Below are 26,705 nucleotides of genomic sequence, written 5' to 3' on the forward strand. Positions count from 1 at the left end.
CGGGTAAAAGGGACTTAAAGTTTTCAAGCCCCGATGGACTACAAGAACCAGAATGCATTTGGCGAGCGAGGCTCCTCCGCTCACATCCGCTCGACTCCCCTATCTGTGTTGGAAAAAGGACTTTGTCGAACTGCAGCGATGTCAGTCCAGGTTGTGGCAGCGAAAATGGCAGAGGTCGAGCTCAAAGACGTCCCCGTCGGTAAAGACTTACCGGCCGAATCTCCGGTAACACCGACCTCGGAGGGAGTAAACATCGCCAGAAACCCAGCCGCCGCGGAGCCCTCCGTCAAAGCCGGCGAAGGCAGCCCGGGCTTGCTCGCCCCGAACGCCGCGAAGATGCCGCAGGCGTCGGCTATGAAGCGGACTGACCCGCAGCAGAACGGCGGGGAGGCTTTCGTCAACCGTGACGGCACCGTGGCCGAGGCACCACGGATGAAAAAGGCAAGTGACATTATCCGGCTTCTTGTTGTTATTCTATGTCCTTATTTTATTTTTTCTTTGGATTGAAACACCGCTAACATCTCGTTGCTGTCCCGGTGCTCTGCTAAGCTGGCATTGTGCGACTATGCTAACAGGCTAGGGGGGTGTTTCTATTGGAAGTTTATACTTTTAAACAACTGTCTTCCTTGTTGAAAATAACGAATTAAAAACGAAATAGTCTCTTGTGCAAAACGTAGAGGTGTCATTTCGGCTGACACAACCAAACCACCTGGACATGGGGTCGGAGAGCATCAAACTACTCTTCCATAAGTTTGTGTGGATTTGTGTGTTGAAGCTGGAAATGCACAGAAGTTCCTGCTTTTAATATGGAACCCCCTTTTTGGCTTCTTATCACAATAGAAGTCCTGAATTGTGCGTGAGAACTATGATGATTTCTGAGTGCATCCAAGCGAAGATAAAATAGTGTATTTCCTTCACGATTGATTGTCGTGTTGAGTCAACAGTCAACGTTTTGTTAAAGTGACCGGTGACACGTGGTTCCCTGTGATCGCGGTGCTAGCATGTTGTGCTCCGGGTTGTTTACCAAACAGCTCGGCTATATATATATATATATATAAGAAAATATATACGTGTGTGTTTTTACAGCCACGCAATGCAGATCTCAAAGTCGACCAACTCTTACGCGCTTGCCATTCCGTGCGTGGATGCGGGGGTGCTAATGCCTGTAAGCATGACTGGGGCCTGACTGAAATTATTATAAAACCGTGGTTACGCTTTGGGTAGAAGGTGTGCGTGATTCCACTCAGATGTAAAAGCAACGCGTCAGGCCACTTAAAAAAAAAACTTGCACAAAACCAAAGGTGGATCCTCTTACTTTTCTGCCATTGTGACTCGATCCAAAGACCTTGCGCTCACTTTCTATCTGTGTCACGGTCCGCATTCAGAAAACATCTTATCTCTTGTCTCTTAATGCCTTGGACGGGACAAAATTTGATACGGGGGGCAATGTTCAAGCAAATGAGGATTTTTGATAAGCATTAATCCAAGGATGCTGCCAACTCTGCCCCGATTAGCTCTTCAAAACGGCGATCGATTCCCCAAACTTTTCCCTTTGTTTACTTTTGCCACGTCCATCCAAACCCGGCATGTGATCGCTATCAGGTAGATGATCCTCTAAGGAAGGAGCAGCCGAAATACGAGGGTTAGTCGCGGTAAGAAGGGTATTTGGGGCTCATTCAGAGACGAGTGGTGATGTGCTGCCACATCTGGGCAACTTTATGAATGACTTTTCCGTCAAGTCGACCAAGGAGAGCTCTATCAAGATAACATGCTAACAACTTCCGACGTTAACGAGCTAACGTCATGTAGCTTCTCTGCCACACTTATGTAGCTTGACAACCGGGAGGGGGAGATAAAAGCGGAATAAAAAAACCGTTATGACCAAAAGAAAAAAAACTATCAACAGTTGTTTGTCCCGACGGTTGATCGCCGATAGCGAGTGTGTAAATGACCGATCGCGAATGTCATAAACGCCGTTAGCCGGTCACCGGATTTAACCCTCAATGCGGATCGACGCTGTTCAACTCCAGACATGGTGAGCGACTTACCTGCTGGCAGTTTTTCTTTTTTTTTTTTTTTTGTGTGTGTGTGTTTTTGATTTTTTTTTTTTTCAAACTTCCGCCTTTAGATGGGGAAACGGTTGCATGTGACATCAATTTTTAAATTCAATGACAAATACATATAAGAACTTCCAGGGGCGGTTGATGGAACTGGACCGAATCACCATCATGGGTCTGCTTTGCAAAGGTCACCGGTTCCCAACAAACTCTTAACTGCCATCAGCCCAATAAGTTTATCTATAGCAAACGCCAGAAATAGAATTCCTTTAATCACACCAGTCTTATCTTTTTTGGGAAAACGTTAAGAGAATTAACAATATTTGAATGAAACATTTATGACTTCCGATCCCCCGTGTACTGTTTCTGATATTGATCAGTATGTTGGTCATTTTAAAAGGTAATTTTTACTCTACTCGTGTGTTGAAATGAATATGGGTGCTGTATGTGAGACATTCTCTGGACTGACAAAACGCTACGATGTCCCTTTACATTAAAAGCAATTAGTTTAATGTATCAGAATCCGAATAAACCTATCTCCGAGCGGCAATTGGCAGCGTATAATGTAGCGCCCCCCCCTTTTTTTTACATGTAAAGCGATTAGTTTTATGTAAGAAAAAAAAGCTTTTTATTTGCTTTCAGGACATATATTCCTATTCATATTATTCAGAGCCCAGCAAGTTGATAAGACACTTAATAGACTGAGGCAGAAATCAATCCATTAAACTAATGTGGATACTTTGTTACTGCATCTATCTGATCAACCACTCATTCTCATATCCACCGGGACAGAAGGTTGGCTTCTGCCTATTTATAGATCACAAGGCCTAGTACCTCTTGTCAGCACAATGCATTATACATACTATATATCACCGCTGCCTGGCCCTGTGCATCTGTTGAATCCTGCTTGTCCAATGCAGTAAAGGCCAAGTAAAGCACCAGGGCTGATGATGCAAGAGTGCAGGCAGGCTGCAGTGTTGACCGACTGTGACTGACTGACAGGATGACCGGCTATCGTTTAATCCATGCCTTTATCGTGTCACCACGCGAAGGGATTAAAAGTCCAGCCCTCTGTTATAACTGCTCCAGATGTAAGCTTTTTGATTCGCCGATGAGTTACATTATAACCTGCGCATCTTGGTATTAATTCCCGTGGTTTCCGGGAAGTCCAAGATGATGGCTGGGACGTGAATGACTGAATGAGACTATACAAAGAACTCTGCAAGCGACCGCCTTTGCTTCGGGGTCGTGTTTTTGTCATTAAGGTCGCTTGTCTGATTGGCTCAACTTGTGCCAGACTCGAGGCAAAAGGGAAAAAGTCTTTTCTCCCATTCGTTCTGTCATTATGTTTCGTTGTGTGGAAGCGCAATGGGATTATTGCAAGAATCTACCCCGGGTCCAAGCTACGCGTTTGTGTCGAAACCAATTTAGCTCAAACAAATTGACATCCTATGAAAAACAACCGGTAGTTTGCAGTGGCAGCTGGGAGGGGGGAGGGGGGGTGCAGGTTGATGACAGTCCTCTGCAACAAAAGCAATAGCGTGGCTATCCATAGGTCAGAGCTGGAGGATATTTGTTTTCTCTTTTCTCAAGAGACTAACTTTGGCAAGCCCTGGATAGGCAAATCATCCAGTCCCCTGCCAATTACTTTCCAAGTGTCCTTTTCAAAACACTGTCTTGGGGCAACTTCACAGATGGTTTCTGTGTGACGTACCATCTGGTTCATCAGGTTAATTATCACGCTAACCTAAACCAATCCTGAAGGCTCGACTCTTAAACAAGAAGATACTAGAAAATCACATCTATGATATTTTTGTAGGATTCCACAGAACCTTGTTCACTGTGATCATCCCTGTTTGATGTTATGTTATGTCACTCACTAAGCTGGAGTTCCTGGTACTGCTCACGGGTTAACAGGCTTACAGTGACCTATGGCTGCCCTTCTTGAGACTGTATGGAAATTGTAAGATGTATAAGCTGATTGCTCATCGGTTTCGCTCATAATCGTATGACTCGAATGGACGAGCCCAAGGAAACCAGTCCGACCAATTTTGGGAAAGCTCTTTGATCAACTTCATTCATCTGCCCTTTAATTCAAAGGTTGATGTATCACCCCCTCCCCTGACACTCATTTGAGTCACGTGTGAAGTGGGTGCATGTATCTAAAGACTGCAGTATCGTAATCACATACATTTATGCGGCGTCTTGCTCCCATAGTAGTTAAAATGCTGTCCTATACCCTTCTCAAATTTTCTCTTACAAATAAGATTTCTTATTTCTGTGACAGCGGAGCATAGTCTCTGGCAGTAGTCTAATTTTAGTGTTTTTTTTTCCATTTATAGTATCCAGGATAAAACATTGTTTACATTTTTATCTAACTCCAAGTAATTTAATATGTTTTTGTTCCTCTCCTGCAACGGATATACACCTTTACATATGTTTTCACATGTTCATGATCTCACTTGAAATAATCAGCATTTTCTTTAATTTTGGGATATGATTGCACATGTTTTTGGTCTTCACCTTTTTTGTTCTTGTTTAAACACATAACAGTGTTGTGGCTGCTTATAACAGTCGCCATACAAATTGTTCATTTAAAGTACTGAGGTATAAGCAGACCCTCAAATGTACTCCTCTGTTTGCTGTGCGCTTACAAGGGGAATGTAGAACTATGGTGTGAAGTTGGATACGAGATGGACAGGAAGCATCAGATCTAAGTCCAAACACCCAGTTGTACCCTGGTCTCTAAAACGTATTTCTCAAAGAAGAGAGAAACTGCACTGTCCTGTTTTGTTCAAAAAAGCCCCAGATGCTTACTATGGCTTAATGATAAAATAAGAAAATCTGCAAATAACAGAAATTCATCCCCAATGAGATGAATAAACTACCTAGTAAACAGAAGCAGCAGAAAATCGACCCAACATTAAGCTGAAATGGACTGTTTGATTCACCATTCTGTTGTGGAGCGACAGCATTATTTTCTTTTCTTAACTTGAATAAAACACAGCTGTGCCGGTTTCAAACCGACACGAGCTTTCACTCGTCACAGGTCGTCGTTGAAGACGTCAAATAAGTTTGACATTGTCAGAGGTCACTGTTGGGGTCACTGGGTTTTTGCACATTCGTGTAAGCGCATATTTGGGATGTTAATGATGAATGACTGATCAACCATACACCGGTAAGAATTTAATCCAGCAAGACTATCCTGAAATTTAAATGAAACACAGATTTTGAAGTATACACACACTGTGTGTGTTGGAGGGGTATTTTATTTCGTAATAATGTAGAGTACAAACATAACATTGAAAGACTTTGTCTTTTTTGCATGTATTAATGTGCAGTTGGGGTATTTTGATGAAGAAACGTGAAATAATGTAATTCAATGACAGGAAAGACTTGAATGCCTGCCGCCTGCAGTTAAATATGTAGATATCATTAGCCAAGTATATTCCCGGTGTATTATTACATTATCAGTATTGACTAAATATTGTTAGTCTGTGCAGATGCCACACACAAATTCAGCGTCAGACCACAGATTAATCAGTCCAAAGACTTAATTACATCGCCCACTAACCAGCAACAGAGGTCAAATGCTGATGTAGGTCTGATGCCTGGGGGGTGGGATTGGGTCTTTCAGGATTCACACACACACACAAAACAAAAACACACTAAGTATAAACAATAAAATGTGCCCAAGCCAGTTCCACGCAACGGAAACAATGGTATGTTTATAATCTCAATGTCCACGCCCCCCACTTTTTTCCATCATTGCCGAAATGTATCTGTAATTCCATCCTTTTGAAGAGCCGCCTTTGGGGAAAACCTGCGTTTACATTTCATTCGCCTCTAAGTCCTTCAAAGAAAAACCATGCCAGGAAACATGCATTATTCAAGGCAAGGCTATGAGCAGAACCAGTTATTGTTTATTATCATGGATGCCATTCACACAGACACAGTCATCCTCCCAACAGGTATGGTTGGTTAAGGCGTCAGCACACCAGACACAATAATTTCAATTAGTTAAGTATCCCAAATATAAACATTATTGTAAAAGTTCAATCATTATCAAAGCGGAATATTTGCAGATAGTTAAATACTTCTGGTTTTATAATGCATCATGTGTATGGTCATCTTTGCAATTTCTTCGGATCTTTGCTCTGGTCTGGACCTAAAAGGATGTTCATATGATCAGTTTTTACAGTACAGCAGTTAACACACTCCTGCTCTTAAGTGATACTGTCTGGCAGGAAAAGGTGTGGGACATTCCTGTTAAAAAATGGAGGAAACTACTTGAAAAAGTAGAATTGTAAACTTAATACATGAAGTTAACAAGATAACAGGATGAGAAATAGTGTTTTCCTGGTGTTTTTGCAAGTTATGACCGTGGACATGATATTGAAGTGATCTTCTGCTGCTTGAACACTCCTCTTTCCCCAAACTATCATTTCACCAAACGTTTTATTTACTTCACTTCTGACTCATCTGGCCCTTTTTGTTGACCTGCTCAATGTAGCTTTCTCCCTTTGGCGCTGAGACATCTCGGGACTTGGCGACCGCTGTAGTTTCATCCCGTTGTGTAGATTTAGTCCCCGCTCTCCGTCTCTGCTCCTGTTAGCAGTTTGCCCTCCTGCGGTGCAGAATCTTAGCACTGCGCATTTAAGGCATTTGTGAGATCACTCTTAATCATCTCCTAAGGCAGACTCCGGAGGTGTCGGTACTTTACACCAGTTTGAGTTTCTCTCACCCCCAGTTTGGCAGATAAGTCTCTACATCCGTGCTCAGATGGATTGTTGCAGTGGCCCAGTTTTCACTTTGAGAGCTCAACTAAATTCTAGTGGTAAAGATCTATCATTTTTAACCATTAGGGGTTTCATTCCAAGCCACGAAATACAAATGTTCAAGGCGTGTTTTTTCCATGACTTTGCACATTGTAATCACAACCTCCTTTTAGGCCTACAGTGTTCAGTTTCCTTGAGGTTAAGTAGACAGTAGTGGACACCGAACCCAGTATGCACTGTGATGTGGAATGTAGCCCTAAACTTGATCACTGCATGTGAACAAAGAGCTGACATTGTTTTCAGAAAATGCAGTCTCATAAAACGGATCCCAGCAAGCCTGAAATTAACATCCATGCACTCAACGGTCTGCCTAGTTTCCTATTCGTAAGTCCAACCCTGTGACCCGTGATAAAATACATTTAATTAAAAAAAAAAGATAAAAAAAATAAATAAATTATATATATCTATATCTATATATATGTGTGTGTGTGTGTGTATATGTCTTGCTCAATATATGAATTTCAAAGCAACATTTTGAACCTTTAAGACTTAATCCTGCTGAAGCTCAATTTAGTTAATATCTACTGATACATACAGTAATCCACCAGCTATTGCGTTCGTTTGCAACACTGGAGGGCACACAACCGAGTTGGGATGGCCAAAGAAACAATATGATTTGGTTTCAGTGCTAAAATCCGGGCTAACCCATGGACGATATGGGCAGCTCTCTGTTTAGTAGAATTTTATTTAGAACAAAAGATTATTAATGTTGTATTGTTTCCTCAACTGGGGAATTGTTTTGCCAGCTTAAGTATCAATCTAATAAGAGCTTACAGTCTCAGTTTTCTTCAAACAGTGAATTTCTTCACATTGTGTAGTCTTCTTTGCCAAATTCCAGTTATCTGGGGCTTTCCTCAAGAGGATTTAGAAAAGAAAATCCAAACTCAGCAAAATAGCTTATGAAGAGTTGCTTCACACTTCCAATTAAATATAGATTATTGACGATTATGGACCACAAACTGTTTTTATTTGAAATTGATGTGCTTTTTCATTTAAACTAACTGCAAAAATGTGTTGTTTTTTTATTTGAATCCAAGGCTTATCATATATTAATGTTTGGATTTAGATGGATTCCTTGTATCATTTAGGTAAATGACCAACATTACCAGTCCATTAAGCTTGTCATTCCATTGAAAGGCTTTATTGATGCAAGGTTTTTCGGAAAAAAAAAAGTAATGGCTATAATGAAAGGCATCCAATGATTGATCTTTGTGGGGATAAATGTTCATATACATTTTCAGCGCTTAGTGTTTAATATTTGTGAAAGCCATTTCGTTGATCTATGACTCAAACAAGTGTGATGTATTTCAAGTTGTTTGTTATTGTTTTTTGTTTTTTTTTTTCTTTTCCCCAAGCTTGATGATCTATACAGAGCTCGACATAGTTAGTGTTCGATCTCCAGTAATACCAATCTGTTGTCTGTGTGACAGGTTATTTTTAACACAGTTTAAAGGGCTATGGACCCTGTGGCTCTGGCCTGTACAACCAGGTTTAGCACAGGTTTTTGGCTGTGTATCATTGTGCATCAGGTTTCACAACCTGAATTTACTAATAACTGGCAGTTATCTGGGAACGATCCAATCCGTAATGTTCTCTCAAACCAGTCAACCATTAGCATTAGGATAAACTTTGGAGAAAAAGCAAATCTGAAAAATATTTGTTTGCCCTTTATTACTGACAGTGCTTGCATTGGACACATCACACTAAACCAGGGGTGGGCAAACTACGGTCTGCGGGCCTCATCCGGCCCACCAAAGATTGGTACAGAATTCACACTTGATGTGAATGATTGGATCAATGAATGTGGGAGCTCAAACAGGAGATTATCTCATTTTTGGAGCTACTTGAGAATTTTCCTGAGCTGAATGACACAGATTGACTTTGTGATTTAGCCTTTACTGCAGACATACTGACATACATGAATGAGCTGGATGTGAAGCCACAAGGGAAAAACATGTTTGTGCATGAAATGCAAGCAAACGTCAGAGCAAGTCTGATATGTACTGTTAACAAATGCGTTTTTTTTTTTTTTTTTTTTTTTTTTGTACCTTCTGTTGTGCTGACCCGACCCGTCTGTCAAATTTTAAAAATCAATGCAGAAAAAAAGTTTGCCCACCCCTGCACTAAACCCTCAATAAAGGGAGGAAAAGTAAGTCATGGTTTTGCCTGAAAGATGCTTCATGTCCTTGTAAGAAAAAAACAAGTCAACAGCGAGAGGAAAATGTTTCCTGTTCACTGCTTGGCTATGTGCTGATACATCAAATGTTCTTCTGCGTATGCTGTCAGCACCAGTTAATCGCAAAAGATGTGAGTGTCTTCTACTTGTAGCTGGTTGGTGGTAGTTCAGCAAACTTCCCTAGAACAGTGCCAAGCTGCAAGCTTAAACATGGCATGGTGTTCATGCTGTTCTGTGCCTCACTGTCTTGTTTCAGTCTTGGTTTTTTATTCGGTTTATTTGGAGATATTTTCCTATTAACTACCTGCTGTAGTAATGATTAATTATTATTAACATTTTATTATTTGAATTGAACTTTTAAGACCAACGTAGCATTCTCTCTGATTTGTTTGCTGCACGATTGTGTCAGAATGATTTTATTGACCTTACACTTTGACTAAATGGATGATATCATGTGAGATAAGCAGGGTTGGAGATGAACTTTGCAAAGTCAAGCTGATCCACAAATGTGTTTGATAGGAATATTGCCCAGTTTCTCAAGCATCAGGTGTCCATCCTGCTAGAATCCTCTATCTACATCGTGCATCGCATACATTAATTCAAACAGTACACTTCATAGTGACAGAACAACATATGACCCCTGCTTACACACACACACTGCTGCTGACGTGGCTTTGCTATATGTTGTGAAGTTCTCTGTTGGCATGAGGCCTCTGGCTGTGTGTGCGTGCGTGCGAGTGAGCGAGAGTGTTAACCCACTGGTATATGCGTGTGGGCTCAGTAACTGCCAAGTGTATGCATGGTAGTATTTTCGTGTGCACTTTTGGCTTGTGTGTGTGTGTGTGTGTGTGTGTGCTATTATTTACAGTTTGAGCACTTGTCTGTGTGTATTAATCAGCAGGACCTACTCTTACATCACACCCCCCTCCCCAGGCAGCATGCTTCACTTTGTTTTGCACACACACACACACACACCACATCACATTACTAGCTTTATCTTCCTGTTTTCCCCTCCTATTTGTGTAATCGGTTAGCAATCTCTCACTATTTGATGAAAGTATCGGCCTCATATTAAAGATTTTTTTTGAATTACTACTATCTGTTGCTGGAAATATTGAGCTTAATATTGAATTAGACTGTCAAGGTCATAGACTGCTGGTTCATACATATTTCTGGTTCTGGCCTCAGACCTTAAATTGGATATACTATATTTATGTAAAACACATGTGAATGTCTGTTTTGAATGTTTTATCTGTTTATTATCCGCGCCACTTTTAACACCCTTTTGTAATTCCAAAGATTTGGCATTAGAGGTACAAAAATGCAGAAGACACCCTATTGGTGTGTTTTTCATGCATATCGAAGCGGTGCTCAAATTCCACTGATTGTAAAATATGTATGTATGGAAATTATTAATTTCTGAAGCAATAAACCATAAACTCCAAATGCTCTTGATTCCAAGTGCAGCTATCAGAGGTGCACAGGCAGCGTGGTCTTAAGTGTGACACTGTGACATTAATGGCTACAAGCTTGACTGTCAGCTAATGTGTCAATCAACAGCTGTGCGCTCTCTCAGCTCCCTGATGAATATAGCCAGCAATGTCTATGAAAGGTTTATATTGTGAAGGCACTGTTCACATGCTCTGAAGTTATTGTGTAAGGATTTTATTTCTGTTTTTAGCCAGCCTTAGACTACTCAATATTTCTCTTGAGACATAGGTTGTGTGCAAGGTGAATCTGAGGGCACTGTATGAGGGACTGCACTTGTTCGGGCTCCATATGAATGCATATTACCTTGGGTGGGAAAAAAATAGTCTAGACTGTGTTGATAGTAAGAAGTCCGGAGTGGAAAAGCGTCACTGGTCTTCTAGGTGAATGCAAAAGCTATCCAGAAATAGCAAATGAAAGCAGAGTAAAATACACAAAAGCCTTAGTCGTACCTCATGTCCAATTGTGTACATATTAAGAAGTTCACTCTAAACATTGTACCGAGTCTTACAACATGTAGAATGAGTACTGTCGAAAAGTAAATTAGCACGAATAAAAGGCCCGCCACGGCAAGCTCAAACCAAAAGATTGAATAATTGTACCTTCTAAACATCCATTGCTCCGTTCAGTTTCCTTTTGGAAAATGCAAACATCTGCGAGTTTTGTGTTTGTACAAATGCATTTCGAATACATTTTATCTAACAAGACAAATAGTAAGGGAACTGTTATATAGATAAAATTAAATGGAACTAGTGCTGTGCTGCAATAGGTTCCAGACTAGCCGTCTCAGGGCCAGCTTTGACATTTTTAGCAGATATGGGATAGTTAAACGATTCCTTGTTTCATTCAGAATTTTATGTGTGTTAGTTGAATTTGTTGCTACTTCCAGTTTGGTCATGTTTTTCATCTTACTTTACTGTCAGCAATCTTGTTTTTGTTTTTTCACAAGCCCCTACTTTTTTACAGAATTCCTCCAAAATTGGAGACCTCTTGGCCGGCTTTGGTACGGGATGTTTGTTAACAGAATGACGCCATTAACAGAACATATTAGAGTGTCCTCACCCCCGTATTTATTCATTTTTTTTACATTTTTCATGGAATCACTCATCTTCAGTTGCTTTAGGTAGACGATAGAACAGAAGGCCGTTAAAAGCCACTTTGATTTCAGAGAACTCACCCTTGCACTCAACCCCATCTGATCTCCTGTGTGTGCACAGATTTTGGACTCTTGTCATCTTAAACAGCTTTTATGTCACACGAAAAGTGACATGCTGAGTATTTGGGACAAAATGGGAGAGAATCACCGGCTTAATGCACGGGAAAGTTGGCTAAATACGTTTTCCGACCAAAAAATTTTACAGATTAGGAGTCCATTAATGTTCAAACTGACTCCCGAAAAGAAACTGCCACCTTTTGGCAGATCCACTGGTCTTTTTTGAACTCTTTTTTTTTTTTTTTTTTTTTTTTTTTTTTTTTTGCCATTTTCTTGTTTTCTGGCTTTATTTTAATCCCTCCTGCCTGAGTGTCAATGCACATGGATTACACCGGATCTAATTCTACCACAAGACTTACCCAACTGTTTAGTGCCAGGACAATCATAGCACCATTATGACACAGACTTTATGTCTGGCTAGTAATATGAGATATCCTGGCCAGTGCAAGCTTCCTGGAACAGCAAAGGTGTTGACACAACACTTAAATACTGGCAACTCATCGCTTGAACTTTGTATTTTTATTGCGAAGTGCTATCTTCCCTTACAGCATTTCTTTCCAATAGGTCATCAATGCAGCAATAAAAAGGGCTCTCATTAGATGATGTGTATTTATCATAAATACTGTAACGACAGAGATGTTATTATGAGAAAATGGATTGCTGTGCCGGAGCTGAAAACAGATGTCGCTTTACATATAAAGTGAATTATTACAAATTAATATAATGCATTCAAGGAAATTAAGATAGAGAAATGTTTCTTAAAAAATGTTCACATTTTATTAGCATTTAGAAATAAGCCTACCTTTCACGCTAGAGTTTTCACAGCCGAGATGCTTTTGTCTGCGAAAATGCACCAAAAATAAACACAAAAATATAGAATTGCATAGCGTATTAAAACCTTGTAAGACTACATGGCACAATATTATTGTGGTCATTTTATTATTGCCTGTTCTGTGGTTTAGTGGTAGTTGAAACATGAAAGAGGAAAAAAAAATGGACGTTTCAGAATAGATATTATATATTTGCATGCAGAACAAGTACACAAGTGTTAGATGGTTGTACCAGATCACGCTTTTTGTGTTTGTCTGCAAACTGAGTCCCATCATGTTAGAAAAGCACAGATAAAAAAAACTCAACCAAAATGAACCTTTCCTTGCATTTCTGTGTGAGCGCTGTGGCTCCAGTTGTCTTGTCGGTTAATAAAGCAAGGTTCTCCCAGAGGAGAGCAGCCGGTAAGGACATCCAAACACCCGGCTTTCCACCGGCCCCGGGGGAGAGCATTTCCTGTCCTTTTTTTCCACTGGGATTTACAAAGCACCTTTCAACAGGTTTCGCCCAGCCCAAGCCTGTTTGCTTCTATTGCATCCATCCTCGGTGGCCCGAGGCCTCGCTGCTAATTTATCCAATGTTGATGTTCTATCTGCTTATGTAAGAAATACTCAACATCTCATTTAAGTGAAAATTCCCATCTGGCATTAAGGCAAATAGAGTTCGGTAGATGGCATCCAAATGTGAGGTTACTGCACCATGTAGATTTAGAATGAGCTCAAAAGAAGAGATCTTACTATATCAGGGAATGTCAGAAAATCAACTGTTAAGTATATTTATTAGTCGTATTTTTTTTATTTTTAATAAAACAACCAAATGTCTGTCACGTTAGGATCAATTTCCCTGTATGCCAGGTTTCAGTACCAAACACAGACCAGCGTTCGGTTTGGTCTAAACAATAGGGCATTGATTTCGGGTCTTTGAGGGAAAGACAATAAAGTTTCACAGAGTTTTGAGAAATTCTGAGTGTTTCACCACGCAACAAGACGGGTTGATAAAACTCGTTTTTTGATACCATATTAAGTATGATTGAGCCCAGCAGAGCTCAAGTCTGGTTTGGAATATATAATCTTGATATTCTGTTTTCTCACTCGCTCCTGAGCGTCTGTCTTGCGCACACTAGAGACATTCCAGTGCGAGGGAGGAAATTCTCAGTCATCAACTGCTGCCGAATATGACGCTGCATACGAATATCAGTAATATCGGTTCATTTTGACGCGTGCGTCTGTGTATAAAATGCCTTTTGCATCAGATGGGACGGCATATCGGTCTCCTCTGACGGAGGAACCGCTTTCAGGCGCTGCTTACATTATCGTGCATGCACACAATTTTTTTGATTCCAGCATAGAAATAAAGACCAGGGAGTTCAGTTTCAACATGGAAATTAATCAGACTCACACAGCCTGAAGGATACACGGAGATGCCACCATGATGACCTTGTTGACCGGTACTAGGTAACGTAGCATGGTAGGAATCTAAAATAGCACCGGGGAGAAAAAAAAAGCATTATTCTGAAAACAGCATTTACATGTTTTTATGACTTGGGCCTGGGCAGCCCCGGGCGAAGAGCGGTGCGGTGAGTGGAACTCGCGGCACACTCAACCCGCAAGCATCACAGATGCTGCGTCATCGGTCGGTGAAAGCAATTCACTTAGTTTGACTCTGTCGTGCTCAACAATAAGCGCCGTGGAATTGAAACCAGGAGCCGCTCTGCCACCTGAGCCATAGCTCACTATTGCGGTGTCAGTCAATCTTAAGCCATGTCTGATAGCCTGAGCCACAAGCCCAACTCTTAATACCCACACATATGTACTGCTACTGTGGTGAGAAAGGTCTCATTTTGCACAAGAGTTAGGTAAGCTCACCCACTCCTACCATCCTGGGCATTAGGTAAGAAAAGAGTACAAGGCTTTCAGGAAAGTTTTGACCAAACACCGCAAATTTTGTTCAAGTCACGGCTTGAGGATGTTTACCTCGAATATTTATCTTTAGAGCAAGGATATTTAATATTTTGGATCATTCATTTTGTGTGCATTTAGTTGTTTTTTTTTTTTGGTAAGGCTACCTGATGGCCATTGAGAAAAGTTCGTCGAAGACGAAATCCATAACCGTGTCAGCAGACATGTTTTCAGCTGTAGGACCACGGACCAGCTCTATAGGTCCGACTTTGTATTGTTGTAAAGGACTCGACTTCATTCTGTACCTCACTGTGTTTGATTAAGTTCATGTTCCTTTGTACATACATCTGTAAACACACCGAAGATGAATTTCTTCTGGCCTGCAAGACTTCAAAACAAAGCCGACAATGCGAGTATAGGAAGAGGTCAAATTCAGAAATGAATGCGTTTTTTTTTTTTTCCCCCCCCTGCCGAACAGTCACTTGTTGTTTTTTCAGAAACTGAAATGTTGAGGTCATGAGAAGAAAGCCGATGGAAAAACAAATCCTAACGGGACATGTGTTGAAGCTTTGCAGACGACACAGCTGCGAGGCCATGTTTGTTTATCAATCTCTAGAGCAAAATCTGCCTTTGTGTAAACAGCTGGGTACGCGCATACTGTTCACCATATCGAATTCCGTCGCCGTTGGTCCTTGCGTTGTTCACTTTGCCCCGCAAGGTAATCCAAGTCAAGATAAATACAAGAATCCGCTTTATTCCATATGTGCTTTGACTGAGATGTTTGCATGAGTGTGGAGAATCTTGTAGGTTTTTGTCAGGCTTCACACACAGTCTCAACATTTATTATATATATATTTTTCCAGTTACAATTTTTTGTTGTCGATTAGTGACACTGAAGGAGAAATCAAACTTTCAAGTCTTTTTTCTTTCATTTTTATTCCTGTATGTTCTGTTGGACTCACTCCTGTTGGCTATTTCAAAGGCAAGTTGTAGACGTTTGGCCAAACTTTACACCAAATGTCCAACATTTTTCATCTTTTTGGATTAATGAGGCTAGCCTGAAAAGATCGGGAAACATTATGGCCAAAAATTGATTTTACGCCTTAAACCAGTAAAACAAAAACAATTTAGCTCAGCCAAAATACAGATTAACGTGGGTCTTATGGGCTTAACATGCCCATGGTTCCTCCATGGCAAAGAGTTTTAATGGATTTCAAGAAATTCATTATTTTTACAGCCAAGCTTATGAACTGGAGAGGAACTTTTTTTTTTTTTTTTCAGTATCGATGATTTTGGCAATCCCATTCTGAGGCCGGTTTGTAGCAGCTATGGGCTGTTGAAATCTCGATCCGTAAGTTACACCCCAGTTGTTTTCAGGTAAATCTGAAGTAATCTTCTAACAATGGGCTGTGTATCACGGCAGATTCAAGTTTCATGCATAACACGAGCCTACCTGTAACCAGACCTCCCTTCTCAGCCTGCTGTTGTCTCTGTCTCACTGCGCGCAAAGGCTTTGCAGGCCGACAGACCTTTTGAGATGTTTTTGTACATCTGATCGTGACACTTGACTTTTCACACCTTTTTTTTTCCCGAAAGAGAAGATATGAACTATCTAAAGGAAACATGAGTAGAGCGTGTAACTTGGTGGGTCTGAAAGTGATTCAGAGTAACAGTGAATCAAATCACATTGTGTGTTCTACTGGAAAGTTTATCTTCAATAATAATCAGACACAATCACTGCTCACAGTATATAGGATTTTTTTTTTTTTTTTGTCCGATCCACGAATCAAAGCAACTTTTCAGAACTAAAACTTCCTTCAGGGCGACACATATTTAAATTGTGCTGTCATATTCGGGTGCTTGAAGCGTCTGAGCTAGCGTCGGTCGAAAGTCACTGATAAAACGATGCTGGGATAATTTCCCCTTTGGAATGTAATTGATCAAAATAACTGTATTATGTACTGTGATACATTTAAAAAATGTCAGGCATCTCGTGATTCGTGTGCAGGGGTATGACACTGTACGGCATCTGGTGATTCCCACCCCTAAAATTATTTCTGTTCTCATCCTTTAAGTCTGCCCTTCTATATTTATCACAACCAAAATATCATAGAAATTGCCTTCCCAGTATTGGATCGAAATGGTAGAGGCTTTTTTTCCCCCCCGCTTGTTGGCAGTTGTCCATAAACAGCTGTCTTTTGAGAAAGGCATTTAGTGTTTCCACATAAAATATCAAGAAGAAATGGGTCTGGGAGTCTGATTTAATGGGAAAACCGGTCCCGTCCGAGATTTTTAATTTCTAATTAATAACTGCAGGGAAACTTAAGTGACAAACCTCACCACATCTCGGCTACATCTGGACGTGTTTTCTTTCTCTTGTTTTTTTTTTTTTTCTCCATCTCGAGACAGGCTGAGATGTTTCCCCCCGTGCAGCAGGTTCAATGGCATCTAGCGGGACTTGTTGACTGCATTACGGCAGAGATCCTCCGCCTGTCCTGGAACATAACAGCTTACCACGGAGTTAAAACAAACCGTCCCTCACCAGGGGAGGCTGCAGAGCCCATGCTGGTTGTGGCAGGGCCGGGATTTAGATTTTCTAGTATTTGCGGTGGCACTTGCTTTCCGGCTGTACAGTATCACAAAGTTAAATAAGCAGATGGAACACAAAGCCCGCGTGTACGTGATCTCCAAGGTCAGTGCTTAAAACCACTTTCGGAAATCAAGTAAAAAAAGATATATTATCGAGGGCTTAGCTTAGACCTCGAACCTGATCCAACATAGACATTTTTCTTTTTCTTTGTGAATCAGAGAAAGGCTGGGTTAAAGGAAAAAAAAATACGAATGTAGACCTGACCGAACAATTACAAATGTTTCGCAACCAGACACAAGCGCATATCTTAGTTTTGTTTACGTTTTTTGAATTAAAAAACACATTCATAGAGAAATAATACATGATACAGAAATTTGCCAAATATCTTAATTTTAATTGCGCACCCTTCGGCGCCGCTGGGGTTCTTTATCTTGCTTAGATTCGTCCAGTATCAATGCTGACCTGCAGGTGTCGGAAATGAACGTGAACGCCTAACCCATTGTCCAGGTCCGCATCTCGACCTCCAATAAATCACATTGCTCTTTTTGTGGAACAAATCATTCTTCCCATTTAAGGGAATCAAAACAATTTTGACGCCCATTTTCTTTCAGCTCTGAAAGTTACTCCAGCACAAGTCCTGTGGAAAATTCCCTGATTTATTGTTTCAAACGATTCGACCAAAAATTATTTAAGAGCTTCACTTCATCGTTTTTAAAGCCCGATCTTGTTCCCCAAAGCATTTCCGTGTCAGTTTTCCTTTTTAATTTTTATCACTTTTGCAATAAAATGAGGAATTTAAATGAAGCCCGGCTTTCAGAGGGACTTTGGTTGACGGGATAATTGCTGCCCCCAGCTGCTTTTTGAATCTTAGATTAGTGAACTCCATGATGTTTTTTTTTTCTCCAAAATAGCTACTCGCGTTTTGTAACATATCAGATGTTGCCGAATGCTATGTACTTGTTCCTGCACTAATACAAGGGAAGTGTCACCGTTTGTTTTGTATTAGCTGTAGTATATGCAGTCTTGTAATATTGACTCGGACCATCCTTGCTGAATTTAACACCTAAAGTAATCATACATTTGTCACTCAAAAACGAAAGACTGCTCAGTGCAGTGTAATAAGCTGCAGAAATAGTCGAAAAGCATTTAGTAACCCGTTATTTTCTAAGCTCCGCTGGCCAAACACAGCCAGTCATCCATACAGCTACGATTCGATCTGAATTTTAATTGTAGCACTTTTGAATATAATTACAGATGCAGACAAAAAAAGCGGCGTAATAATAATTCCTGGCTTTTCTGGTCTCGCTCCTCAAGCAGCTATCAAATCTCAGATGAAGTAAAAACCTGTGCTCTCTCGAGTTAATATAGATCTGCCAAGAAATGCAAATTGCACTCCTTAAGCGTAATCGAAAAGAAATTTAGTTGCATACAAATAATCATATTGTGTTTGTGCTTGTTGCTGTCCAGCTTGTTATTCACTCTAGCAGTCCCCAAAACCGCTCACAAAACCCCCCATCCCCTCTTCTACCTCAGTGCAACACAGAGTAGCTAAAGCCCCTCATTGAACCTCCATCACATATGGCCAGAGAGAGCAATAACCCTGATTTCCCGGTCAAGGTTATTTTCATCTGCCTCTCTCAAATGTAGCCTGGAAACGTTCTATAGCGCCTCTAGAGTGTGAACACAACAGCTTTGTTTAAAACCCGCACACGGTTGTATAAACATTTTTCCAAACAAGTTTTTTTTTTTTTATTACAGGGAATTTTAATGATACAGGACCGAACAAAAAAAAAAATGTGGTCATTGATACAGCTTGTTTTTTCAATGCCCAAACAAAATGCTCTCCAGAGGATCAGCAGTGGTGAACCTCAGCTTTAGGTTTGATACCGACTCATTCAGGGGCTCAATCTGTCGGAACAATTAACAATTAAAACAAAACCGAGGAGGAAGGGAAACAATTCGCTGCATTGTGTCTGCAGGCACATGTTTGGGCCAGTTTGTGCTGGCTTGCAGGAAAGCAGAAACCAAAAAGTGGCAGTGGGAGAAAAGAGGCAGCCTATTGAATGATCGGACTTTAGCCTTTTTTCTTTCTTTTTTTTTTTGAACAATTCCTCTCCAGGTGTGAACAAGTGCAAATAATGCAAAAATGGAAATCAGGTGATTTTAGATACTATATTGAGTCACATTCCTGTGTGGCTAAACAAATCATTGTAGGATACTGCAATGGAATCTCTACAAATGTAGCTGTTGACTAGCCGGATGTGATTTAATGTCACCTTTCACACACAGCTTCATCTCATATTATCACAAAAATGTGACGGCGATGGGGCGAAAAAAAGAAACGTATCAAAGAACGTTGAATGCCTGGAGCTCTGTGCAGACAAAGACAAAGAGGAGAGCGTAGAGAGAGGTGATGACCTCAGGCTGACTTCAGTATCTGAAAAGAAAGGGTTTCTGGATGCACCTGGGATGGATGGAAAATAATTTGAACTGATGGAAAGTGTTCATAAAAAACAAAACAAAAAAAAAACTAAATTTTTACATGTTTTTTTTCTCACATTCAGATTCAGTATTTGTTTAATTATTGACTTTGCTCCAGAAGAATTTCCATTATTACAATGGAACAGTGAATTGATAGAGCGTGCGCACACATGGAGTCACAGGATGCAAAAAAACAAACAAAAAATAAAAAATTAAAAAAAAACCGCTGTGATCCTCAAGTGTGGTTAAGTCACGTTCTATGCAGTCAGGAAGCACACTCAACTCTGAGTCATTTTTTGAATGTCTTGGACAATAACGGCACAACTCCATTCTTACACTATACACTCTAACAGTCAGGTGAAATAACAGAATACTACATTGTGTAGTTGTGTTTCACTCAAAGATGGGGGTCAAGAAATGATAACGAGTAGGGAATGACATTTCTGCTTTTTAAATAGAATCTTAATAGTCTCATCGATTTCTTTAGAAAGCTATGGCATTATCCCACTATTTGGATGTGGAATAAGAGGAAGCACGACTTTCTTGCAGCTGCAGATCAGACTGAGGCTATGTAGACGTGTGACTGATATTAGGTGGCAGTGCGAAAGCGACATTCTCTCGTTGAACCTAAAATTAGAAAAAAAAAAAAAAATTAAGAACGTGCCCAGGGACTGATTTGCTCACATTTATTGTTGTTATAAAGTTTTTATGACCGAGCACAACCCGAAAACAGACGCCGCAATTGCATGCATTTTCCCCTGCCACAAAATTACACCGTTTGTACGTTTCCTTCCTGTGTTGTATTACTTTATCCATTTACAGCCTTTTACTCCAACAATATCAGTGCGTAGATTATAAGTCAGCGGGACGCCGACTTTTGATGTGTCATTGGAAAGATTATCGAAGGGATGAATCATGGTCAGTTGGGGGCCGTCCAATTCGTGGTACAAGATTAACTTGGTCTCTGCCTTTTGTAAAAGCAAATGTGAACAACGAGCTGATCCCTTCAATGTAGTCCAAATCATGCTTTTCTTATACAGTGTACGATGTTTATCTGCTCAGCGATTGCATTGGCACGTAGCATCTGAGCCAGTCACCAACTAGCAACAGCGAACCCATACCGTCAAGCAGAAGTGTATCTTTGAAAAGCGCTTTGGTATATGAACACGGAGCACACCGCATAGCGTATATGAGCGGCTTACAAGCCTCCCAATCTGATCTCTCTACCTTCTGCTTCTTTTTGACCGGCAGATTCAGTTTGCAGACCAGAAACAGGAGTTCAACAAGCGTCCGTCCAAGATCGGCCGCCGCTCACTGTCCCGCTCGATCTCTCAGTCGTCCACAGACAGCTACAGCTCAGGTAAACGCCTTATTTCATATTTGCAGAATTTCAAGTTTACAGTGAGCTACTTTTTTTCTATTGCATGCTTCAAAATGGCAAATAGAAAGACCGTATTCTGTGGAAAAGAGTAGCTGCAGAGCTGTGACATTGGATGGCTTTTGCTCTCCTTACCTCGGCCTGCCCTTTTGTGACGCTCATTCTCACACTCTCACTCCACTGTTCATGTGTAACTGGCCTCTATGTGGGAGGATTAGCTTCCTGGTGGTCTACTACTGGAGGAGGACAGATAACTGAAAGTATTGAGGTCAGAACTGAACTGAATCTCCACTGTGGCTAAAGGGAGAAAAAAATAAATAAAAATAGATCATTGAAATTGGTGTTGATGCAGAACAGGTTTCTGTTGGTTGATTTATTTACTTTGTCCCATCAGAGCAAGGGAAATGGGTAAAACTAGGGCAATTGTGTGCAACAATTGCAGCTAATAGAGTGGAAAAGAGTGATGAGAAGCAATGGATGTGTTTTGAAGTGGAAAAAAAAACTGCCAAAACAGTGGGGTCGATGGTAACGCCAGAACTCCCAGGAGAAGGGATTCTTCATAATGTTTTCTATAATTCTTTTTTTTTTCTTCCTCCTCTTCCTTTTATTGGGAAAACATTTGACGCATTCACGCAACAACTCAGTAAGTACCCATAAACTAAATCATTGTAGTACAGCAGTTTCACCATTAAATGCTCGTTTAAAGACAAAATATAACATGCAGTTTTTTAAATAGAATCCTTTGAGATTTAAATTACAGCAGTCTGCTTGAAGGCTGCAAATTAAAGATACCACACTGTAGAAAGTCACTCTGAGTAGTCAGTAGTTGTAATGTTAGTGCACCCTTTTTATGTAATGGATGTCTGATAGTAGGAACACTTTGTAGATTTCACTCCCTACACTTCTGTTTTACTGATTAACTGATCAGCGGTCAACTTTTTAGTACTTTGAGCAAAAGAGAAATCGGTGGAAGATGTGTTTTTGGATAATTGTCAACATATGTATGGTTTGTGTGATTATAAGACAAACCTCTTTGTTTTGTGGACATTCACGAACATAAGGTATCTCATGAGCCTTTGGAGACACTGATAATCACTATGTGATTATTGCTTGTTGTTCTATCGACCAATCCGATGACTAGCGATCAATCGAACCACGGATCGGAATTACCTTTTCGCTTTATCGGCCCGACGATAGCTTGTTGTTGCCGAAATGCATCAGGAATGACAACTGTGTGTTCAGTTCATGCACTGTGCAGGACCTCCAATGACACCATTAGCATGATGAATTAATCTGTGACCCACAGTGCTGGGACGGTGTTGGCAAAATATGATGGACACAGAAAGCAGATGGACAAATGGATATTCAGTCCGTACTGACTCGGATAAGTCCACTGAGTACTCGGTACCATTACCGAGGGGATAAAATATTTCAGCCCCGGTGACCTCCAGTCAGCAAATCTAGAGAGTACCACTAGTTTTTTAGGAGGCAATCATCCCCCCCACCAAAAAAAACCCAACAAAAATAAAAAGTGTCAGCGTAGAGGCTGCTGTTATTTCTCCTCGCTTTGCCGCCTGTTGAATTCCCCTCCAGAACATCGATATGGCGATGAAATGATTGAATGCTACTGTGCCAATATCCAGAAAGCTCTTGAGATATTGAACATTGATCGGTGTCCAAATGGATTAATAATCTGAGCAGGAGGTTGTACTGTATTTGTTGGATGGCTGCCTGCATTAAGGTTATTGTCAGCACCTCCCTTCCCCACCCGCCGCCCTGTCTGCTCCCATAATTCCCTCACCGCTGTGGTTCTTATTTCTCTGATGGTTCCCATAGCGCTAAACTCACCCCGAACACAACATCAATACTTTCCCCAAGACGACTCCGGTAAAGATTTTGTCGTTCTTGGTGTCTTTGGTTGTCCGTTGCTTCCGTAGTAGCAGTTTATATTTGTCGAATTAGTAGTAGTTCCAATTTAATTTTTTTTTTTTAATCATTTAATTTTGGTGTTCATGGGGAAATAGTGCAGGTATTTACCACTGCCAAGGAGGTTAGGAATTCAACATTTATTTCTGTTTCTCTTCCGGTTTCGTCCGACCTCGCGGAGAGGTGGGGCTCGGGTCAAGGAGTATTTAATTAAATCTTGTGCCAGATCAATTACCTATAACATATTCCATTGATTTGAAATTGCTCTCTGTGAATGAATGCCCTCCATAAACTGCCTTTTCAAAATATTCCTCTATGTGGAATTGTTACCAATTAATGACAGTCAAGTGGCAAAAGTGATCCTAAAGCGGAAAAAAAAAAAAAAAATTCAACCTCAAATCTTGAATACAAAAAATAATACCCCTTTCTCGTTTGAACGGACAATTTATTCCCAAGGATTTGGTTTTAAATATGTACTCTAGGCATTATTCTTTCAAGTTTCCGAGTGTATTTTGCAAGTATCGAGTACATTCACCCCTCATAACTCTTCAAATCTGCTCAACTAAACCCTCCCCTCACTCCCTCCCCTCTCTTCCTGTCATTACGGATGGGAGATTTCAAAAGAAGATTTTTCCAACTCTACACCCATGGATTACTTTCCCCCCTCTATTTTTTTTTTTTTTTCTTCCTAAAAATCCTTTCCCTTACTGGCACAGTACAGCATGTTCTCATACTTAAGCATTGTTAACAGTGCTGGCACTTGACCGAGTCCATCTGAGACTGATCCACGCTCGTTTTCAAGGGGCTGGGTGGAGGGAGCGACGTTGGCATCGTGTACTGTACCTGCTCGGCCAGTGTAGTGAGTCAGCCTCGCGAACCGCTCAGTGTTAGCGCCAGACGTGGCTGCGTCTCCTGGCGGAGTACAGCGTGTGCCGTGGCCACGGCCGTTTATAACTCGCAGAGCTCCGGGTCTTCGTTGTACCAGGCTCAGCACATTTATCCGTCTCATACACGATCTTCTCGCATTGCTGTGTTACATTAAAAGACGCTGAGGTGGCAAATTCAGCTTCACAGTAGAAGTCACAGGGGGCGGACGGGTGGAAGCACATTTTTGATTTTCAATTTTACACCTCAGAACTTCATCTCTCTGACTCTTGTTGAAAACTTTTAGGGGACTTGAATTTGCTGCAATTTTTTTTTTTTTTGTTGTTGTTGTTGTCGCTCCTTTACAGTCAGACATACTAACATTGTGTGTGTGTGCATGCGCTTCTTTTTTGTTTTTGTTTTTTATTTTAAGCGGCATCATACACAGACAGCTCCGATGATGAGACGTCCCCTCGTGACAAACAGCAGAAAAACTCCAAGGGCAACGCTGACTTCTGCATCAAGAACATCAAACAGGCCGACTTCGGACGCAGAGAGGTTGAGATTGCAGAGCAAGGTTTGTATGTTTTGATTTGCTCTCGGCTAAGATACCAATTGGACCATTTCACCTAAACCCGAGCTAGTTGACTGAAATAAAAGCACAATTTGATTCTTCCGGGTGGCCATACGCGCCCCGCCTCTGCATGTAAGCACTCCACATCAACACACGAACACATTTCTCCCGTCCGTCTCCCATTTGGAGTAAACGCTGACGATTGTTTCAATGAATTGCCAAGCGGATTCCCTTTTTTTTTCTACTATTTCCCCCATCAGAGATGCCGGCCCTGATGGCTCTGCGGAAGCGAGCCCAGGGGGAAAAGCCCCTCGCCGGTGCCAAAGTGGTGGGTTGCACCCACATCACTGCCCAGACTGCCGTGAGTACGAGTGCAGTGGCACACTCGCACATTTACAGGCAGCGGAATCACACAAATGAAAGACTGAGTTTTTTTTTTTCTTTTTTTTTTTTTTTTGCCTCGTCAGGTGCTTATGGAGACCCTGTCAGCTCTGGGGGCTCAGTGCAGATGGGCAGCCTGCAACATCTACTCCACCCAAAATGAAGTGGCTGCAGCCCTGGCAGAAGGAGGTGAAAGACCAGCCCCTTGGTTTCCTTTTTGAAGTTCTCATCGGTTCGCTCCGCGTCCGTCACTCTATTCACTAGTTTGACATTGCTGACACGTTCCACGTGTTGTGTTTTGTCTCCTCCAAGGTTTCAGTGTGTTTGCATGGAAGGGTGAGTCAGAGGATGACTTTTGGTGGTGCATCGATCGCTGTGTCAATGTGGAAGGCTGGCAACCCAATATGGTAGCAATTTGCATTCTAAGAACACATTGTCATATTCTTGCATCCAACACTCACGCTAAATCGTCCGTTGTAATTTGAAACATGCATTTCTGCCACTGGCTAATCAGACATTTGTGTTGCAGCGGCGCGTCAATTTGTTGCCAATCGATCAAGCGAGTGCATTGAATCAATAGGGGGGCAGCACATTATCAGAGTCGGGAGTGTAATGTGGGGAGATCGCTGATCCAAGCAGCCCGAATGATTTTGTAGCTGTTAGGAGTTCTGGAGACAGATCCGAGAAGAGCTGTCGGTCAGTTGTATCACAGCGACTCCCCGTCGCCTTGGGGGGAAAAAAAAACAAAAAAAAAAAAACGTTCTTACCAGTGACAAAGTAACTGACCTTTATTTTGTGCCACGCCGTGAAAGGCTACTAATGCACGGAAATGTACGCGCCGGTCTTTAAAATCACCAGAGTATTTGACACACTTGTTGGATTTTCTGCCGTAACACATGAAAATGTCTCGCATTTCTTCTCTCGCGCTTCTCTGCTCACTTCGTCTCCTGTCCATGTGTTACCGCGTCAGATCCTGGACGACGGAGGAGACCTCACTCACTGGATTTATAAAAAATACCCCAACATGTTTAAGAAGATCAAGGGCATCGTGGAGGAGAGCGTTACCGGCGTGCACAGGTAGGACACGCACCACGCTCCCGGTGTCTGGTTCTTCCTCGGTGCGCCCTTGTAAAGGTATAAAATGCTCATATGTCGCGCTAACAGCAGTCTGTCACAAATTCAAAGGGCAAAATATACCAATAAAGGACACGCACAACAGTGGCAATGCACTCAGACTTTCTAGTGAGGTGCCATCCCCATCTAGTGGTGAATCGGAAGGAGAGCCGACACTGTTTCGCGATTACACAACGGTGCAGCATTGCAGCGGCCACGAGCCGTTGACTGACATCTCGTATTTTTTTTTCATAACTAACGGATAAATTTATCATCTGTCGGGACACCAGACAGGAATTTTTTTCCCCGCTGGTTTTAGATTTGAATTGTCCACGCTGGACACGAAAGGCAATCTGTTCTGCTGTGTTTCACTGTTTGTCCAGAATGAGAGATTCATATGTCACATTTGTTTTTATTGTGCGTGTCTGTGTGTGCGCACGTGTATGAGTGCAGGTTGTACCAGCTATCCAAGGCGGGGAAGCTCTGCGTTCCAGCCATGAACGTGAACGACTCCGTGACCAAGCAGAAGTTCGACAACTTGTACTGCTGCAGGGAGTCTATTTTAGACGGGTAAAGACATTTTCACCTACTGAATCTTTGGATTGTCACCCCTCAATAAACTCCAAATATGTGTTGTGTTGGAAGATGAATAATCTTGTAAACCTCTACTCCAAACTGGATAAATATCAGACTGACCCGTCACTGTCTCCTTAAAATGAATTTTGCTTGCGTTGTCAGCCTGAAGAGAACCACCGATGTCATGTTCGGAGGCAAACAGGTGGTGGTGTGCGGATATGGAGAGGTGAGGTCAACACAGACAGTAGTTTTAAAAAAAACAAACAAAAAAAAAAAAAACGACCGTCAGCCCACGATAAAGAACTAAATAATTAAAGCAAACGT

At 41.4% G+C, this 26,705-nt stretch overlaps 1 protein-coding gene across 2 annotated transcripts in view; it reads left to right on the forward strand.

Annotated features, from left to right (window-relative positions):
* The first annotated feature begins 80 nt into the window (after window positions 1–80).
* The window catches only part of ahcyl2b (adenosylhomocysteinase like 2b), a 37,043-nt gene continuing 10,418 nt past the window's right edge, over window positions 81–26,705 (forward strand). Inside the window, exons 1-9 of one of the 2 annotated variants that reach the window (XM_086147048.1) lie at window positions 81–441; window positions 20,821–20,929; window positions 24,186–24,314; window positions 24,572–24,672; window positions 24,779–24,881; window positions 25,005–25,099; window positions 25,663–25,769; window positions 26,259–26,375; window positions 26,544–26,607. In XM_086147048.1, coding sequence (XP_086003174.1) covers window positions 139–441; window positions 20,821–20,929; window positions 24,186–24,314; window positions 24,572–24,672; window positions 24,779–24,881; window positions 25,005–25,099; window positions 25,663–25,769; window positions 26,259–26,375; window positions 26,544–26,607 — 1,128 coding nt within the window. In that variant the 5' untranslated portion in view covers window positions 81–138. Of the gene's footprint in view, window positions 442–20,820; window positions 20,930–24,170; window positions 24,315–24,571; window positions 24,673–24,778; window positions 24,882–25,004; window positions 25,100–25,662; window positions 25,770–26,258; window positions 26,376–26,543; window positions 26,608–26,705 lie in introns of both variants that reach the window. The other variant, XM_086147049.1, reaches the window with a different exon arrangement.

Source organism: Fistularia commersonii, chromosome 5 (assembly GCF_037954325.1).
Source record: "Fistularia commersonii isolate RoL2024-O1a breed Wild chromosome 5, RoL_Fcom_v1.0, whole genome shotgun sequence".
In the NCBI taxonomy this organism is placed as follows: Eukaryota; Metazoa; Chordata; class Actinopteri; order Syngnathiformes; family Fistulariidae; genus Fistularia; species Fistularia commersonii.